The sequence below is a fragment of the Salvelinus alpinus genome, chromosome 2 (assembly GCF_045679555.1).
Source record: "Salvelinus alpinus chromosome 2, SLU_Salpinus.1, whole genome shotgun sequence".
NCBI lineage: Eukaryota > Metazoa > Chordata > Actinopteri > Salmoniformes > Salmonidae > Salvelinus > Salvelinus alpinus.
Window position 1 is genome coordinate 91,064,513 of NC_092087.1, and position 19,241 is coordinate 91,083,753.

The 19,241-nt window shown below is 48.0% G+C and overlaps 1 protein-coding gene across 1 annotated transcript in view; it reads right to left on the bottom strand.

Annotated features, from left to right (window-relative positions):
• LOC139568216 (CMRF35-like molecule 8) overlaps positions 1-18,867 on the bottom strand; it is a 27,624-nt gene extending 8,757 nt beyond the window's left edge. The window contains exons 1-3 of the mRNA XM_071389963.1: positions 17,758-18,867; positions 17,249-17,572; positions 16,453-16,788 (exon numbers count right to left, since the gene is read on the bottom strand). Coding sequence (XP_071246064.1) covers positions 16,453-16,788; positions 17,249-17,572; positions 17,758-17,800 — 703 coding nt within the window. The 5' untranslated portion in view covers positions 17,801-18,867. The remainder of the gene's footprint in view (positions 1-16,452; positions 16,789-17,248; positions 17,573-17,757) is intronic.
• Between the last annotated feature and the right edge of the window lie 374 nt (positions 18,868-19,241).

Here is a 19,241-nt window from a genome sequence, read left to right on the forward strand (position 1 = left end):
GTGCATGCTGGGTGTTTTTGGAGTTTGAGTGTTTGGTGTGGAAAGCTCTATCCTAACTAACTAACTTTCTTGTTTCTTTTCTTTACATGTTATTTTCTATGGTGGAGGGTTAATACAATATTTGTTTTTAGCGGTATCCAAAGTTTTTTTTTCAAAGTTAGGGTGGAAGAGGACAGAGTAACTTTCCTAGGGGTCGGAAAGTGTAGTGTGCGCAATGGCTTCTCAGCCTAGCGTGGAGGAGACGCTGTCGATACAGCATGGATTCAGGTGTGTTCCTGAGAACGGAGTTAAGGTGGAGGAGGTTCTACTCGCGGTCGGTGAACAGGTAGGAGCTGAGTTTATACATTCTGCTTCTAGAATGAACAAAGCTGTGGTTGTGTTCATGAAAAGGGCTAATTTGGTCGGTAGGCTAATTGCTAGCGGAATATTTGTAAGGGATGTGTTGGTGTCAATTTCACCTCTCTCTACCCCTTCAACAAGAGTTGTAGTGGCAAATTTGCCTCCGTTTATTACGGATGATCAAATTAGGAAAGAGCTCAGTCGTTTTGGTAAGTTTGCTAGCGGTTTCCGTGTACTGTCAGCAGGGTTTCAGGCAGATGCCGTTAAACACGTTGTTTCGTTCCGGAGGCAAGTGTTTATGTTTCTGAACAACAATGAGCAACAGCTAAATGTGCATTTTAAAGTGAGGAATGGGGAGGGGCTCTATGCAGGGTTTGCCAGCACAGATAGTCTACGGTGTTTTGAATGTGGGGATTTGGGGCACAAGAGCTTTGCGTGCCCACATAAAAGCCGTGGACAAGATGAGGGTACAAGCGCAAGTGGGGGAAATCGAGGTCAAAGTGCAGGGGGTAAGGAGATGCAGACAGCAGAGGCTGGGCCTAGTCAGGCTAGAGATGGTGGAGAAGCAGAGACTGGGTCTAGTCAGGCTAGAGATGGTGGAGAAGCAGAGACTGGGTCTAGTCAGGCTAGAGATGGTGGGGAAGCAGAGGCTGGGTCTAGTCAGGCTAGAGATGGTGGGGTAGCTGAGGCTGGGTCTAGTCAGGCTAGAGATGGTGGGGAAGCAGAGGCTGGGTCTAGTCAGGCTAGAGATGGTGGGGAAGCACAGGCTGGGTCTAGTCAGGCTAGAGATGGTGGGGTAGCTGAGGCTGGCCCTAGTCATGCTATGGATGGTGGTATAGCAGAGGCTGAGTCTAGGCAAGATATGGATGGTGGGGCAGCTGAGGCGGGCCCTAGTCATGCTATGGAGGGTGGTGTGGATGAGGAGAGTATAGTGGGGAAGTGTAAGAGATTAGGGGAGGGGGAGGAGGGTGTCAAGCGGAAAAGGAAAAAGGGTGTGGACAAAGGCACCGTTGAAATGTTGCCTGTTGCTGTGGGTGAGGCCCTAACCAGAGAGAAAGGGCAGGTGGTCAGGGTGGGAGATAGAGAAGAGGAGGAAAGTGAGTCTGAGGAAGAGGATGAGGAGTTATTTTTTTCAGACTCCTCTTCAATTGGCCCGGAGCTGACAGCCAGTCAACCAGAGGGGTCTAAGTACACGTTGAGAGAACTGACAAGGTTCCTGAATGAGACCAAGGGGAAAAAAGTTAAACTTGAGGCTTTTTTTCCTGATCCTAGAAAGTTTGTAAGATCAGTACAACATGCTATGAGAAATGAGGGGCATGGTGTCCTCTCACCCAAGAAACGGTTTAGGTTGAGGAAGTGGGTCACAACAGTGCGTAAAGGTTTACCTACAGACACGTTTTAAATGTTTAATTTCTTTCTGACACTGGGGCTTTTTGAGCTTTGCTATTGGTCTATTTCTCTGCTGGCTTTTCTCCCACTTCTTATGGAGACTCTTCGGGTAGGCTCGCTCAATATAAATGGCGCCAGAGATGCGGGAAAGAGGAGTGTGTTGGGTGAATATGTAAAACAAAAAAAAGTACAGGTGATGTTTCTGCAGGAGACGCATAGTGATGTGGTGAATGAAGTAGATTGGGGGCTCTGGTGGAAAGGGGCAAGTGTGTTGAGCCATGGGACAAATTTTAGTGCAGGGGTGGCAGTCCTTTTTGCACCGGGTCTGTCTGTAAAAATTTGCTCCTCAAAGGAGGTGTGTAGGGGTAGGTTGCTTGTTGTTAAAGCAGAAATTAACAACATGGGTTTTGTTTTTATAAATGTGTATGCGCCTAACACAGGGAGAGAAAGAGGGGTTCTATTTGGGAGTCTTAGACAGGAACTCTCACAAGTAGCGCCTGAGGAGACGCTGGTGGTCGGAGGGGACTGGAACTGTACAATGGATTTTACAAAAGACAGAAATGGGGAAGAGCCTCATTCAGTGTCAGTGGGAGTGTTAAGGGACATCATTAATCAGTTTGACCTAGTGGATGTTTGGAGAACTAAACATCCAAACACAAGACAGTATACATGGGTGAAGGTTTTTGGGGCTAGGGTGAGTGCAGCCCGACTTGATCGTTTTTACATGTCCAGGAATCAGAGCAATAGGCTGCTGGGTGCTACCATTCTCCCAGTGGGGTTTTCGGATCATCACATAACCATGGCTCGGCTGTCTATTTCACCAGGGCCCCGGCAGGCATCTTATTGGAAGTTCAATGTAAAGCTCTTACAAGATGCCACTTTTTGCTCAGGTTTCCAGACTTTTTGGGAAAGATGGGGGCAGCGAAGAGAGGAGTATGAGTCTCTGAGTCAATGGTGGGATGTGGGGAAAGTGCAAATTCGGCTTTTCTGTCAACAGTACACAGCTCTCTCATCCTCAGAGGCTAGGAGAGTATTGGGGGAACTAGAGCGGTGTATTAGTGAGATGGAGGTAGAGATGGTGGGGCAAGGCAATGTAGGCCTCCAGGCTAACTTAGCCGAATTACGTAGGGACCTGGGTAGTTTTTTCCAGGTTAAAGCAAAGGGAGCACTTGTAAGAGCTAGGTTCTCCATGCTCAAGGAGATGGATGCTCCCAGCTCCTTCTTCTTTGGTTTGGAAAGACAGAGCAGTGAAGCCAAGGGTATGCATTGTCTACGGCTGTCTGATGGGCGGGTGACCTCTGTGGTGGGGGAGATGCGGGAGCGGACTGTGGAGTTTTATACTGAATTGTATAGGGCAGAAATGTGTGATCCTATGTGTGCTCAGGTCTTGTTCGCAGGACTCCCTAAGCTCTCTCGGGCACAGAGGGATGAAATGGACATTCCTCTGTTGTCACATGAACTGGCAGAGGCCGTAACCCAGATGTCCCCCGGTCGTGCACCGGGGGTCGATGGACTCCCAGTGGAGTTTTACAAAAAATTCTGGGGAATAATTGGACAGGACTTCTTTTGCGTCTTGCGTGAATGCATCGAGGTAGGAGAGTTGCCGATGAGCTGCCGTCGGGCGGCTCTGACTCTCCTGCCCAAAAAAGGGGACTTGTGTGAACTTAAGAACTGGAGGCCTGTGGCATTACTCTGTGCGGACTACAAGATTTTTGCCAAGGTCCTCTCTAACAGACTGAAGTCCCATCTGGACTCTATAATACACAAGGACCAGACATATTGTGTACCGGGACGCTCAATCACGGACAACTTGTTCTTGATTAGGGACATGTTGGACTTGTCGAGAGGTTCTAATGTGAACTTTGGACTGGTCTCGTTAGATCAAGAGAAGGCTTTTGATAGAGTGGATCATGAGTATCTGTTTAATGTGATGTCTGTGTTTGGGTTTGGGAAGAGCTTTGTGACCTGTGTGAAGCTGTTGTATGCTGGGGCGTCATGTATGGTTAAGGTGGGAGGGGGGCTCAGTAGGCCAGTCTGGGTGAGACGGGGCATTAGACAAGGATGCCCTCTATCTGGGCAGCTGTACACACTAGCCATTGAGCCTTTTTTAGGACTGCTACGCAGGAGACTGCGGGGAGTGTGCTGGACAGGCATGGGTGTGGTGACAGGAATAGCAGTCTCAGCATATGCAGATGATGTTTCTGTGATGGTCAGGGATGGGCAAGATATGCAGGAACTAGAGACCAGTCTGAAGGTGTATGAGGGAGCTTCATCAGCTAAGGTAAACTGGGGAAAGAGCAAAGCTCTGTTATGTGGGGCATGGGGGGATAGGGCTCCTCCTCTGCTTCCAGGGGGTTTGCAGTGGGGTTGTGAAGGGCTTAAAGTGTTGGGGGTGTACCTGGGCTCGGAGAGGTGGGTCAGCAAGAACTGGGAGGGGCTGTCACAGGCAGTGGTGTCAAGACTGGCCAGGTGGAGGTGGCTCCTGTCCCAAGTGTCATATAGAGGGAGGGTGCTGATAATCAACAACCTGGTGGCATCTTCCTTGTGGCATAAACTGGCTGTCCTCAACCCCCCCGCCAGTCTGCTTGCAGACCTGCAACGCAAGCTGGTGGACTTCTTTTGGTCGGGACATCACTGGCTGAAGGCAGCAGTGTTGTACATGACCGTCCACGAAGGAGGACAGGGCCTGGTGGAACTGGAGAGCAGGATGGCTGCTTTCCGGCTAAAGGCGGTGCAGAGACTGCTGTACCATACCGATGTTGGCTGGAGGGAACCAGCATGCGCGCTGCTGAGGAGAGCTGGCGGATTAGGGTTGGACCGGCAGCTGTTCCTCATGAAGCTGGAGAGGCTGAGTACAGCAGGTCTCTCAGAGTTTTACTCTGCGGTGCTGAGGGCCTGGCAGCTGCTAAGGCCCATACGAGAAGGGGGTGTGGAGCCTGGGCAGTGGGTGTGGGAGGAGCCTATTTTCCACAACCCAGCCATCCCTTTGAGATCGGTTCAGTCTGCCACCCTGCAGAGGCAACTGATGGCAGGGGGTTTACAAAGGCTAGGTGACCTGAGACTGCTGGGAGAGGAGGGGTGGAAAACCCCGTAGGTTTTGGCGCAACAAACAGGAATAACGTCTCTTAGACTGTTGGAGAGATTCCTGGAGGAGGTCCAGGAGGCACTGTCTGAGCAGGTAAGGGGGGTGTTTGAGAGGCCAAAGGGAGAGGGGCCACCAATGTTTCCGCCACTGCAGGTGACGGCAGAGACTGGAGACTGGCAAGGGGGTCTGGAGGACTTGTTAGTTTTTAACACTCCGAGCCTGGGGGAGTTTGAGGGGGTGGGAGGTAAAGCTCTCTACAACCTCTGCGTTAAGGTTAGGAACATTAGAAGCCTAACAGGAGTGAAGGCACATCAGTGGCAGGGCGTATGTGGGGCGGAGAGTATGGTGGGTTTTAGATGGAGGGCGCTCTACAAACCCCCAGTACCAAAGAGGTCAGGGGACCTCCAGTGGAGGGTTCTTCATGGAGCTCTGGCCACTAACAGCTGGTTGGCACGTGTTGATCCGGGAATTGGGCAGGGGTGTCCTTTCTGTCAAATGAATGAAACTGTGATTCATGTGTTTTCTGTGTGCACCAGGTTAATGCCATTAATGTCTCTGTTGGAATGTCTGTGTGAGAGGTTGGGGGTGGTTTTTGCTGTTGGGATGTTTATAATGGGATACAGGTATTCGAGTAAGGAGAAAGAAAAATGTGTTTTGTTGAATTTTCTGTTTGCTCAGGCAAAATTAGCTATTTGGCTAACAAGGAGAAACAGGGTCAAAGGTGGGGGGATAACAGACCCTTTACTATTGTTTAATGGGATGGTCTCTGCGCGCCTTAGGGTTGAGTTTGAGTTCTATAAACTGATCAAATGTGTGGAGATGTTTGAGGAGATATGGTGTGTTGGGGGGGCTGTCTGTATTGCTGGGGAAGATGTTTTGGATATACGGTTGTAGGAGAGGGTATTGTTTTTGTGTATGGTGATGTTGGTTTGTATCATGTGGTAGATGGAAAGGTGAGTATGGTACATGTATGCAGTACAGGATATATTTTTGTTTTTTTATTTTTAGGGGGGGGTGAGTGTTAAATGAAATGAGAATGTTTCAATAAAGAAAGACAAAAGTCAAAGTCAAAGTCTCTCTCTCTCTCTCTCTCTCTCTCTCTCTCTCTCTCTCTCTCTCTCTCTCTCTCTCTCTCTCAGTGCATGCTGGGTGTTTTTGGAGTTTGAGTGTTTGGTGTGGAAAGCTCTATCCTAACTAACTTTCTTGATTCCTTTCTTTACATGTTATTTTCTATGGTGGAGGGTTAATGCAATATTTGTTTTAGCGGTATCCAAAGTTTTTTTTCAAAGTTAGGGTGGAAGAGGACAGAGAAACGTTCCTGGGTTTTGGAAGTTGTGGTGTGCGCGATGGCTTCTCAGCCTAGCGCGGAGGAGACGCTGTCTATACAGCATGGATTCAGGTGTGTTCCTGAGAACGGAGTTAAGGTGGAGGAGGTTCTACTCGCGGTCGGTGAACAGGTAGGAGCTGAGTTTATACATTCTGCTTCTAGAATGAACAAAGCTGTGGTTGTGTTCATGAAAAGGGCTAATTTGGTTGGTAGGCTAATTGCTAGCGGAATATTTGTAAGGGATGTGTTGGTGTCAATTTCACCTCTCTCTACCCCTTCAACAAGAGTTGTAGTGGCAAATTTGCCTCCGTTTATTACGGATGATCAAATTAGGAAAGAGCTGAGTCGTTTTGGTAAGTTTGCTAGCGGTTTCCGTGTACTGTCAGCAGGGTTTCAGGCAGATGCCGTTAAACACGTTGTTTCGTTCCGGAGGCAAGTGTTTATGTTTCTGAACAACAACGAGCAACAGCTAAATGTGCACTTTAAAGTGAGACATGGGGAGGGGCTCTATGCAGGTTTTGCCAGCACAGATAGTCTACGGTGTTTTGAATGTGGGGATTTGGGGCACAAGAGTTTTGCGTGCCCACACAAAGGCCGTAGAAAAGGTGAGGGTACAAGCGCCAGTGGGGGAAATCGAGGTCAAAGTGCAGGGGGTAAGGAGATGCAGACAGCAGAGGCTGGACCTAGTCAGGCTAGAGATGGTGGGGTAGATGAGGCTGGGCCTAGTCAGGCTAGAGATGGTGGGGTAGCTGTAGCTGAGTTTAGTCAGGCTAGAGATGGTGGGGTAGTGGAGGATGGGTCTAGTCAGGCTAGAGATGGTGGGGAAGCAGAGGCCGGGTCTAGTCAGGCTAGAGATGGTGGGGTAGCTGAGGCTGGGCCTAGTTATGCTATGGAGGGTGCTGGGTCTAGGCAGGATATGGATGGTGGTATAGCAGAGGCTGAGTCTAGTCAGGCTATGGATGGTGGGGTAGCTGAGGCTGGCCCTAGTCATGCTATGGAGGGTGGGGTAGCTGAGGCTGGCCCTAGTCATGCTATGGAGGGTGGCGTAGATGATACTGGGTCTAGTCAGGTTATTCTAGTGGATGAGGAGAGTATAGTGGGGAAGTGTAAGAGATTAGGGGGGGAGGAGGAGGGTGTCAAGCGGAAAAGGAAAAAGGGTGTGGACAAAGGCACCATGGAAATGTTGCCTGTTGCTGTGGGTGAGGCCCTAACCAGAGAGAAAGAGCAGGTGGTCAGGGTGGGAGATAGAGAAGAGGAGGAAAGTGAGTCTGAGGAAGAGGATGAGGAGTTATTTTTTTCAGACTCCTCTTCAATTGGCCCGGAGCTGACAGCCAGTCAACCAGAGGGGTCTAAGTACACGTTGAGAGAACTGACAAGGTTCCTGAATGAGACTAAGGGGAAAAAAGTTAATCTTGAGGCTTTTTTTCCTGATCCTAGAAAGTTTGTAAGATCAGTACAACATGCTATGAGAAATGAGGGGCATGGTGTCCTCTCACCCAAGAAACGGTTTAGGTTGAGGAAGTGGGTCACAACAGTGCGTAAAGGTTTACCTTCAGACACTGTTTAAATGTTTAATTTCTTTCTGACACTGGGGCTTTTTGAGCTTTGCTATTGGTCTATTTCTCTGCTGGCTTTTCTCCCACTTCTTATGGAGACTATTCGGGTAGGCTCGCTTAATATAAATGGCGCCAGAGATGCGGGAAAGAGGAGTGTGTTGGGTGAATATGTAAAACAAAAAAAAGTACATGTGTTATTTCTGCAGGAGACGCATAGTGATGTGGTGAATGAAGTTGATTGGGGGCTCTGGTGGAAAGGGGCAAGTGTGTTGAGCCATGGGACAAATCTTAGTGCAGGGGTGGCAGTCCTTTTTGCACCGGGTCTGTCTGTAAAAATTTGCTCCTCAAAGGAAGTGTGTAAGGGTAGGTTGCTTGTTGTTAAAGCAGAAATTAACAGCATGGGTTTTGTTTTTATAAATGTGTATGCGCCTAACACAGGGAGAGAAAGAGGGGTTCTATTTGGGAGTCTTAGACAGGAACTCTCACAAGTAGCGCCTGAGGAGACGCTGGTGATCGGAGGTGACTGGAACTGTACAATGGATTTTACAAAAGACAGAAATGGGGAAGAGCCTCATTCAGTGTCAGTGGGAGTGTTAGGGGACATCATTAATCAGTTTGACCTAGTGGATGTTTGGAGAACTAAACATCCAAACACAAGACAGTATACATGGGTGAAGGTTTTTGGGGCTAGGGTGAGTGCAGCCCGACTTGATCGTTTTTACATATCTAGGAATCAGAGCAATAGGCTGCTGGGCGCTACCATTCTTCCAGTGGGGTTTTCGGACCATCACATAACCATGGCTCGGCTGTCTATTTCACCAGGGCCCCGGCAGGCATCTTATTGGAAGTTCAATGTAAAGCTCTTACAAGATGCCACTTTTTGCTCAGTTTTCCAGACCTTTTGGGAAAGGTGGGGGCAGCGAAGAGAGGAGTATGAGTCTTTGAGTCAATGGTGGGATGTGGGGAAAGTGCAGATTCGGCTTTTCTGTCAACAGTACACAGCTCTCTCATCATCAGAGGCTAGGAGAGTATTGGGGGAACTAGAGCGGTGTATTAGTGAGATGGAGGTAGAGATGGTGGGGCAAGGCAATGTAGGCCTCCAGGCTAACTTAGCCGAATTACGTAGGGACCTGGGTAGTTTTTTCCAGGTTAAAGCAAAGGGAGCACTTGTAAGAGCTAGGTTCTCCATGCTCAAGGAGATGGATGCTCCCAGCTCCTTCTTCTTTGGTTTGGAAAGACAGAGCAGTGAAGCCAAGGGTATGCATTGTCTACGGCTGTCTGATGGGCGGGTGACCTCTGTGGTGGGGGAGATGCGGGAGCGGACTGTGGAGTTTTATACTGAATTGTATAGGGCAGAAATGTGTGATCCTATGTGTGCTCAGGTCTTGTTCGCAGGACTCCCTAAGCTCTCTCGGGCACAAAGGGATGAAATGGACATTCCTCTGTTGTCACATGAACTGGCAGAGGCCGTAACCCAGATGTCCCCCGGTCGTGCACCGGGGGTCGATGGACTCCCAGTGGAGTTTTACAAAAAATTCTGGGGAATAATTGGACAGGACTTCTTTTGCGTCTTGCGTGAATGCATCGGGGTAGGAGAGTTGCCGATGAGCTGCCGTCGGGCGGCTCTGACTCTCCTGCCCAAAAAAGGGGACTTGTGTGAACTTAAGAACTGGAGGCCTGTGGCATTACTCTGTGCGGACTACAAGATTTTTGCCAAGGTCCTCTCTAACAGACTGAAGTCCCATCTGGACTCTATAATACACAAGGACCAGACATATTGTGTACCGGGACGCTCAATTACGGACAACTTGTTCTTGATTAGGGACATGTTGGACTTGTCGAGAGGTTCTAATGTGAACTTTGGACTGGTCTCTTTAGATCAAGAGAAGGCTTTTGATAGAGTGGATCATGAGTTTCTGTTTAATGTGATGTCTGTGTTTGGGTTTGGGAAGAGTTTTGTGACCTGTGTGAAGCTGTTGTATGCTGGGGTGTCATGTATGGTTAAGGTGGGAGGGGGGCTCAGTAGGCCAGTCTGGGTGAGACGGGGCATTAGACAAGGATGCCCTCTATCTGGGCAGCTATACACACTAGCCATTGAGCCTTTTTTAGGACTGCTACGCAGGAGACTGCAGGGAGTGTGCTGGACAGGCATGGGTGTGGTGACAGGAATAGCAGTCTCAGCATACGCAGATGATGTTTCTGTGATGGTCAGGGATGGGCAAGATATGCAGGAACTAGAGACCAGTCTGAAGGTGTACGAGGGAGCTTCATCAGCTAAGGTAAACTGGGGAAAGAGCAAAGCTCTGTTATGTGGGGCATGGGGGGATAGGGCTCCTCCTCTGCTTCCAGGGGGTTTGCAGTGGGGTTGTGAAGGGCTTAAAGTGTTGGGGGTGTACCTGGGCTCGGAGAGGTGGGTCAGGAAGAACTGGGAGGGGCTGTCACAGGCAGTGGTGTCAAGACTGGCCAGGTGGAGGTGGCTCCTATCCCAAGTGTCATATAGAGGGAGGGTGCTGATAATTAACAACCTGGTGGCATCTTCCTTGTGGCATAAACTGGCTGTCCTCAACCCCCCCGCCGGTCTGCTTGCAGACCTGCAACGCAAGCTGGTGGATTTCTTTTGGTCGGGACATCACTGGCTGAAGGCAGCAGTGTTGTACATGACCGTCCACGAAGGAGGACAGGGCCTGGTGGAACTGGAGAGCAGGATGGCTGCTTTCCGGCTAAAGGCGGTGCAGAGACTGCTGTATCATACCGATGTTGGCTGGAGGGAACCAGCATGCGCACTGCTGAGGAGAGCTGGTGGATTAGGGTTGGACCGGCAGCTGTTCCTCATGAAGCTGGAGAGGCTGAGTACAGCAGGTCTCTCAGAGTTTTACTCTGCGGTGCTGAGGGCCTGGCAGCTGCTAAGGCCCATACGAGAGGGGGGTGTGGAGCCTGGGCAGTGGGTGTGGGAGGAGCCTATTTTCCACAACCCAGCCATCCCTTTGAGATCGGTTCAGTCTGCCACCCTGCAGAGGCAACTGATGGCAGGGGGTTTACGAAGGCTAGGTGACCTGAGACTGCTGGGAGAGGAGGGGTGGAAAACCCCGGAGGTCTTGGCGCAACAAACAGGAATAACGTCTCTTAGACTGTTGGAGAGATTCCTGGAGGAGGTCCAGGAGGCACTGTCTGAGCAGGTAAGGGGGGTGTTTGAGAGGCCAAAGGGAGAGGGGCCACCAATGTTTCCGCCACTGCAGGTGACGGCAGAGACTGGAGACTGGCAAGGGGGTCTGGAGGACTTGTTAGATTTTAACACTCCGAGCCTGGGGGAATTTGAGGGGGTGGGAGGTAAAGCTCTCTACAACCTCTGCGTTAAGGTTAGGAACATTAGAAGTCTAACAGGAGTGAAGGCACATCAGTGGCAGGGGGTATGTGGGGCGGAGAGTATGGTGGGCTTTAGATGGAGGGCGCTCTACAAACCCCCAGTACCAAAGAGGTCAGGGGACCTCCAGTGGAGGGTTCTTCATGGAGCCCTGGCCACTAACAGCTGGTTGGCACGTGTTGATCCGGGAATTGGGCAGGGGTGTCCTTTCTGTCAAATGAATGAAACTGTGATTCATGTGTTTTCTGTGTGCACCAGGTTAATGCCATTAATGTCTCTGTTGGAATGTCTGTGTGAGAGGTTGGGGGTGGTTTTTGCTGTTGGGATGTTTATAATGGGATACAGGTATTCGAGTAAGGAGAAAGAAAAATGTGTTTTGTTGAATTTTCTGTTTGCTCAGGCAAAATTAGCTATTTGGCTAACAAGGAGAAACAGGGTCAAAGGTGGGGGGATAACAGACCCTTTACTATTGTTTAATGGGATGGTCTCTGCGCGCCTTAGGGTTGAGTTTGAGTTCTATAAACTGATCAAATGTGTGGAGATGTTTGAGGAGATATGGTGTGTTGGGGGGCTGTCTGTATAGCTGGGGAAGATGTTTGAGGAGATATGGTGTGTTGGGGGGCTGTCTGTATAGCTGGGGAAGATGTTTGAGGAGATATGGTGTGTTGGGGGGCTGTCTGTATAGCTGGGGAAGATGTTTCAGGAGATATGGTGTGTTGGGGGGGGGCTGTCTGTATAGCTGGGGAAGATGTTTCAGGAGATATGGTGTGTTGGGGGGCTGTCTGTATAGCTGGGGAAGATGTTTCAGGAGATATGGTGTGTTGGGGGGCTGTCTGTATTGCTGGGGAAGATGTTTGAGGAGATATGGTGTGTTGGGGGGCTGTCTGTATAGCTGGGGAAGATGTTTTGGATATACGGTTGTAGGAGAGGGTATTGTTTTTGTGTATGGTGATGTTGGTTTGTATCATGTGGTAGATGGAAAGGTGAGTATGGTACATGTATGCAGTACAGGATATATTTTTGTTTTTTTATTTTTAGGGGGGGGTGAGTGTTAAATGAAATGAGAATGTTTAAATAAAGAAAGACAAAGTCAAAGTCTCTCTCTCTCTCTCTCTCTCTCTCTCTCTCTCTCTCTCTCTCTCTCTCTCTCTCTCTCTCTCTCTCTCTCTCTCTCTCTCTCTCTCTCTCTCTCTCTCTCTCTCTCTCTCTCTCTCTCTCTCTCTCTCAATTCAATTCAATTCAATTCAATTCAATTCAAGGGGCTTTATTGGCATGGGAAACATGTGTTAACATTGCCAAAGCAAGTGAGGTAGATAATATACAAAAGTGAAATAAACAATAAAAATTAACAGTAAACATTACACATACAGAAGTTTCAAAACAATAAAGACATTACAAATGTCATATTATATATATACAGTGTTGTAACAATGTACAAATGGTTAAAGCACACAAGTTAAAATAAATAAACATAAATATGGGTTGTATTTACAATGGTGTTTGTTCTTCACTGGTTGCCCTTTTCTTGTGGCAACAGGTCACAAATCTTGCTGCTGTGATGGCACACTGTGGAATTTCACCCAGTAGATATGGGAGTTTATCAAAATTGGATTTGTTTTCGAATTCTTTGTGGATCTGTGTAATCTGAGGGAAATATGTCTCTCTAATATGGTCAAACATTGGGCAGGAGGTTAGGAAGTGCAGCTCAGTTTCCACCTCATTTTGTGGGCAGTGAGCACATAGCCTGTCTTCTCTTGAGAGCCATGTCTGCCTACGGCGGCCTTTCTCAATAGCAAGGCTATGCTCACTGAGTCTGTACATAGTCAAAGCTTTCCTTAAGTTTGGGTCAGTCACAGTGGTCAGGTATTCTGCCACTGTGTACTCTCTGTTTAGGGCCAAATAGCATTCTAGTTTGCTCTGTTTTTTTGTTAATTCTTTCCAATGTGTCAAGTAATTATCTTTTTGTTTTCTCATGATTTGGTTGGGTCTAATTGTGCTGTTGTCCTGGGGCTCTGTGGGGTGTGTTTGTGAACAGAGCCCTAGGACCAGCTTGCTTAGGGGACTCTTCTCCAGGTTCATCTCTCTGTAGGTGATGGCTTTGTTATGGAAGGTTTGGGAATCGCTTCCTTTTAGGTGGTTGTAGAATTTAACGGCTCTTTTCTGGATTTTGATAATTATTGGGTATCGGCCTAATTCTGCTCTGCATGCATTATTTGGTGTTCTACGTTGTACACGGAGGATATTTTTGCAGAATTCTGCATGCAGAGTCTCAATTTGGTGTTTGTCCCATTTTGTGAAATCTTGGATGGTGAGCGGACCCCAGACCTCACAACCATAAAGGGCAATGGGCTCTATGACTGATTCAAGTATTTTTAGCCAGATCCTAATTGGTATGTTGAAATTTATGTTCCTTTTGATGGCATAGAATGCCCTTCTTGCCTTGTCTCTCAGATCGTTCACAGCTTTGTGGAAGTTACCTGTGGTGCTGATGTTTAGGCCGAGGTATGTATAGTTTTTTGTGTGCTCTAGGGCAACGGTGTCTAGATGGAATTTGTGGTCCTGGCGACTGGACCTTTTTTGGAACACCATTATTTTGGTCTTACTGAGATTTACTGTCAGGGCCCAGGTCTGACAGAATCTGTGCAGAAGATCTAGGTGCTGCTGTAGGCCCTCCTTGGTTGGTGACAGAAGCACCAGATCATCAGCAAACAGTAGACATTTGACTTCAGAGTCTAGTAGGGTGAGGCCGGGTGCTGCAGACTGTTCTAGTGCCCGCGCCAATTCTCTCTCTCTCTCTCTCATGATGACTTTTATACTGAAACTTGGGGTTTTATATGTTGAACACATGACTGCTTAGTGATACTGAGACAGATATAGAAACACACAGTTATTACAGAGGAAGTTACAGTGTTCTGGTCCAGTGTCTTTTCACACCACTACAAACACACAGTTATTACAGAGGAAGTTACAGTGTTCTGGTCCAGTGTCTTTTCACACCACTACAAACACACAGACATTACAGAGGAAGTTACTGTGTTCTGGTCCAGTGTCTTTTCACACCACTACAAACACACAGACATTACAGAGGAAGTTACAGTGTTCTGGTCCAGTGTCTTTTCACACCACTACAAACACACAGACATTACAGAGGAAGTTACTGTGTTCTGGTCCAGTGTCTTTTCACACCACTACAAACACACAGACATTACAGAGGAAGTTACAGTGTTCTGGTCCAGTGTCTTTTCACACCACTACAAACACACAGACCCACCCAGCCTCCACTAACACACTGACCCACCCAGCCTCCACTAACACACTGACCCACCCAGCCTCCACTAACACACTGACCACCCCAGCCTCCACTAACACACTGACCCACCCAGCCTCCACTAACACACAGACCCACCCAGCCTCCACTAACACACTGACCCACCCAGCCTCCACTAACACACTGACCCACCCAGCCTCCACTAACACACAGACCCACCCAGCCTCCACTAACACACTGACCCACCCATCCTCCACTAACACACTGACCCACCCAGCCTCCACTAACACACAGACCCACCCAGCCTCCACTAACACACTGACTCACCCAGCCTCCACTAACACACTGACCCACCCAGCCTCCACTAACACACAGACCCACCCAGCCTCCACTAACACACTGACCCACCCAGCCTCCACTAACACACTGACCCACCCAGCCTCCACTAACACACTGACCCACCCAGCCTCCACTAACACACTGACCCACCCAGCCTCCACTAACACACTGACCCACCCAGCCTCCACTAACACACTGACCCACCCAGCCTCCACTAACACACAGACCCACCCAGCCTCCACTAACACACAGACCCACACAGCCTCCACTAACACACTGACCCACCCAGCCTCCACTAACACACTGACCCACCCAGCCTCCACTAACACACTGACCCACCCAGCCTCCACTAACACACTGACCCACCCAGCCTCCACTAACACACTGACCCACCCAGCCTCCACTAACACACTGACCCACCCAGCCTCCACTAACACACAGACCCACCCAGCCTCCACTAACACACAGACCCACCCAGCCTCCACTAACACACTGACCCACCCAGCCTCCACTAACACACTGACCCACCCAGCCTCCACTAACACACTGACCCACCCAGCCTCCACTAACACACTGACCCACCCAGCCTCCACTAACACACTGACCCACCCAGCCTCCACTAACACACTGACCCACCCAGCCTCCACTAACACACTGACCCACCCAGCCTCCACTAACACACTGACCCACCCAGCCTCCACTAACACACTGACCCACCCAGCCTCCACTAACACACAGACCCACCCAGCCTCCACTAACACACTGACCACCCAGCCTCCACTAACACACTGACCCACCCAGCCTCCACTAACACACAGACCCACCCAGCCTCCACTAACACACTGACCACCCAGCCTCCACTAACACACAGACCCACCCAGCCTCCACTAACACACTGACCCACCCAGCCTCCACTAACACACTGACCCACCCAGCCTCCACTAACACACAGACCCACCCAGCCTCCACTAACACACTGACCCACCCAGCCTCCACTAACACACTGACCCACCCAGCCTCCACTAACACACTGACCCACCCAGCCTCCACTAACACACAGACCCACCCAGCCTCCACTAACACACTGACCCACCCAGCCTCCACTAACACACTGACCCACCCAGCCTCCACTAACACACTGACCCACCCAGCCTCCACTAACACACTGACCCACCCAGCCTCCACTAACACACTGACTGCCTGCTGTCCACCACTGAATACCTACTACTGATAAGATGTTTAGATCAATGATACATTTCACTAAACTGGTTGTTGACATGAAATAACAGTTAATAAGTTAATAACAGTTAATAACAGTTAATAACAGTTAATAACAGTAAATAACAGTTAATAACAGTTAATAACAGTTAATAACAGTTAATAAGTTAATTACAGTTAATAACATCATATTTACCCGAGGTTCTAGATGTGATGCTGGTTTAAAAGTACAGTATTTTCATTGTCAGACATAACATACTGTAGTTATAACTAATATATTGATATAATGCTATATATTATTTACATGGTCAGACAGTATATAACATAGTTACTGCAGGTGTACAGCGTGAGGAGCAGAGGAGGCTGGTGAACAGAGATATAGGAGGACGGGCTAATCACAATGGAAGGAACGGCATGGATGGAACGATATCAAACACATTAAACATGTAAATGACATTAAAAATGTCATGCAATTGTCATTTCCATTAAACTACGTTTATCAAATAGATATGAGTGTAACTTGTGTGTTCAGGTTCACATGTTAAAGACAAAAAATAAGTTTATACTCACTTATAACATCCATCTTCACCTGTGTGATCAGTGTAATGTAACGTTGTTTTTTCCTGCTGGTTTCTACTCCACACCAGTAGGTCCCAGTATCATCTTCAGTCAGGTCCCTGATGGTCACTGTGGAGAATCTCTCTCTTCTGTTGTCAGACACAGAGAAACGACCAGCTTTTGCAGTTGTCTGGTGAGCAGAGGTCATATTAACACAAGTCTTGAAGTCATTGCTTTCCTTGCAGAAATACTTGATGCTGTCCTCATGGTCCTCTGGATAGTTGCATCTGATGGTAGCTTCTCCTCCCAGATAGGCTGTCTCTGTGACTGACTTCTTACAGCAGTCATCTGTCAATAGGAACACACATCACAACCTTAGTCTAGTACTATAGACTGACTTCTCACAGCAGTCATCTGTCAATAGGAACACACATCACAACCTTAGTCTAGTACTATAGACTGACTTCTCACAGCAGTCATCTGTCAATAGGAACACACATCACAACCTTAGTCTAGTACTATAGACTGACTTCTCACAGCAGTCATCTGTCAATAGGAATACACATCACAACCTTAGTCTAGTACTATAGACTGACTTCTCACAGCAGTCATCTGTCAATAGGAACACACATCACAACCTTAGTCTAATACTATAGACTGACTTCTCACAGCAGTCATCTGTCAATAGGAACACACATCACAACCTTAGTCTAATACTATAGACTGGCTTCATTGACTAGTGGTACTGATCATGTGATAACATATGTAGCTAAATTCATTTAATAAAGTTAAAGTAAAAGTCTCTCACCCTTCTTCACATCCAGCTCTACCTCGGTATAACTGTCACGTGCATTAGGTTTGTCCACTCCACACCAGTAGGTCCCTTCATCTTGTCTGGTCAGTTGTCTGATGATCACCTTGAAGTAGTTTCCTCCAGTGTTTTCATACAGAGAGAATCTACCACTGTGGAACCAGGTGTTCTTCAATCCAGTTTTGATTTGATCCGTACACCCAAAACTGTTCTTCCCCACGCAAAAATATTTCTCATGACTTCTTTCTTCTGTGGAATAATGACAGTAGATGATGACAGTTCCTCCAGAGTATCCTGTCACTTTGAAGGAGCTCAAACAACCTGTCAATCAGACAAGAGAAAATACCTCTTGGTTTAGTGTTTTGTAATACTACTTACAGTTAGGACTCCTACACTATCCTCACGTTATACACACACACACACACACACACACACACAGCAGCCTTTATAAGAAATCTAACTGGATGTTATTACATTGTTATAGAGAGTTATAACAAGCTCATTACCTGTCATGAAGGAGAGGAGGATGACTATCAGCAGGATCCTCATCTTGTTGTGTTCTCTCCAGGTTGGTCCAGGTGTCTATAGGTCCTGATATAATGCTGTGTTCTCTCCAGGTTGGTCCAGGTGTCTATAGGTCCTGATATAATGCTGTGTTCTCTCCAGGTTGGTCCAGGTGTCTATAGGTCCTGATATAATGCTGTGTTCTCTCCAGGTTGGTCCAGGTGTCTATAGGTCCTGATATAATGCTGTGTTCTCTCCAGGTTGGTCCAGGTGTCTATAGGTCCTGATATAATGCTGTGTTCTCTCCAGGTTGGTCCAGGTGTCTATAGGTCCTGATATAATGCTGTGTTCTCTCCAGGTTGGTCCAGGTGTCTATAGGTCCTGATATAATGCTGTGTTCTCTCCAGGTTGGTCCAGGTGTCTATAGGTCCTGATATAATGCTGTGTTCTCTCCAGGTTGGTCCAGGTGTCTATAGGTCCTGATATAATGCTGTGTTCTCTCCAGGTTGGTCCAGGTGTCTATAGGTCCTGATATAATGCTGTGTTCTCTCCAGGTTGGTCCAGGTGTCTATAGGTCCTGATATAATGCTGTGTTCTCTCCAGGTTGGTCCAGGTGTCTATAGGTCCTGATATAATGCTGTGTTCTCTCCAGGTTGGTCCAGGTGTCTATAGGTCCTGATATAATGCTGTGTTCTCTCCAGGTTGGTCCAGGTGTCTATAGGTCCTGATATAATGCTGTGTTCTCTCCAGGTTGGTCCAGGTGTCTATAGGTCCTGATATAATGCTGTGTTCTCTCCAGGTTGGTCCAGGTGTCTATAGGTCCTGATATAATGTTGTGTTCTCTCCAGGTTGGTCCAGGTGTCTATAGGTCCTGATATAATGTTGTGTTCTCTCCAGGTTGGTCCAGGTGTCTATAGGTCCTGATATAATGCTGTGTTCTCTCCAGGTTGGTCCAGGTGTCTATAGGTCCTGATATAATGTTGTGTTCTCTCCAGGTTGGTCCAGGTGTCTATAGGTCCTGATATAATGCTGTGTGTCCAAGTCTACAACTCTCTCTGTTCTCTCTCTAATTTTAATAACTTAAAAACAAACTTCATGTACTTTATGTACTCTCTCTCTCTCACTCTCTCTCACACTCTCTCACTCTTTGCGCTCTTACAATTATGTACTTCCCTATTTCTGCATCTCTCTCTCTCTACTAGTTCAAACCCTCCTACCACATGTTATTTCTGACAGCCCCTCCCTCTTCCTCCTTAACCAATCCTTAACCAATCACGTTGCTGTTCCTACATCGAAAGAGAGAGAGAGAGAGAGAGAGAGAGAGAGAGGAAAGGTGGGAGAGTGATCAGTGAGAAAAAGAGGGAGAGAGAGAATCCTCTATGGATCATAGAACAGAAACACATTCCTTCACTCTCATGCAGACTGGAAGCTGTCTACAGAGGAGAGATACAGAGTTATTCTGCCACTGGAGGGCGCTCTCCCTCCA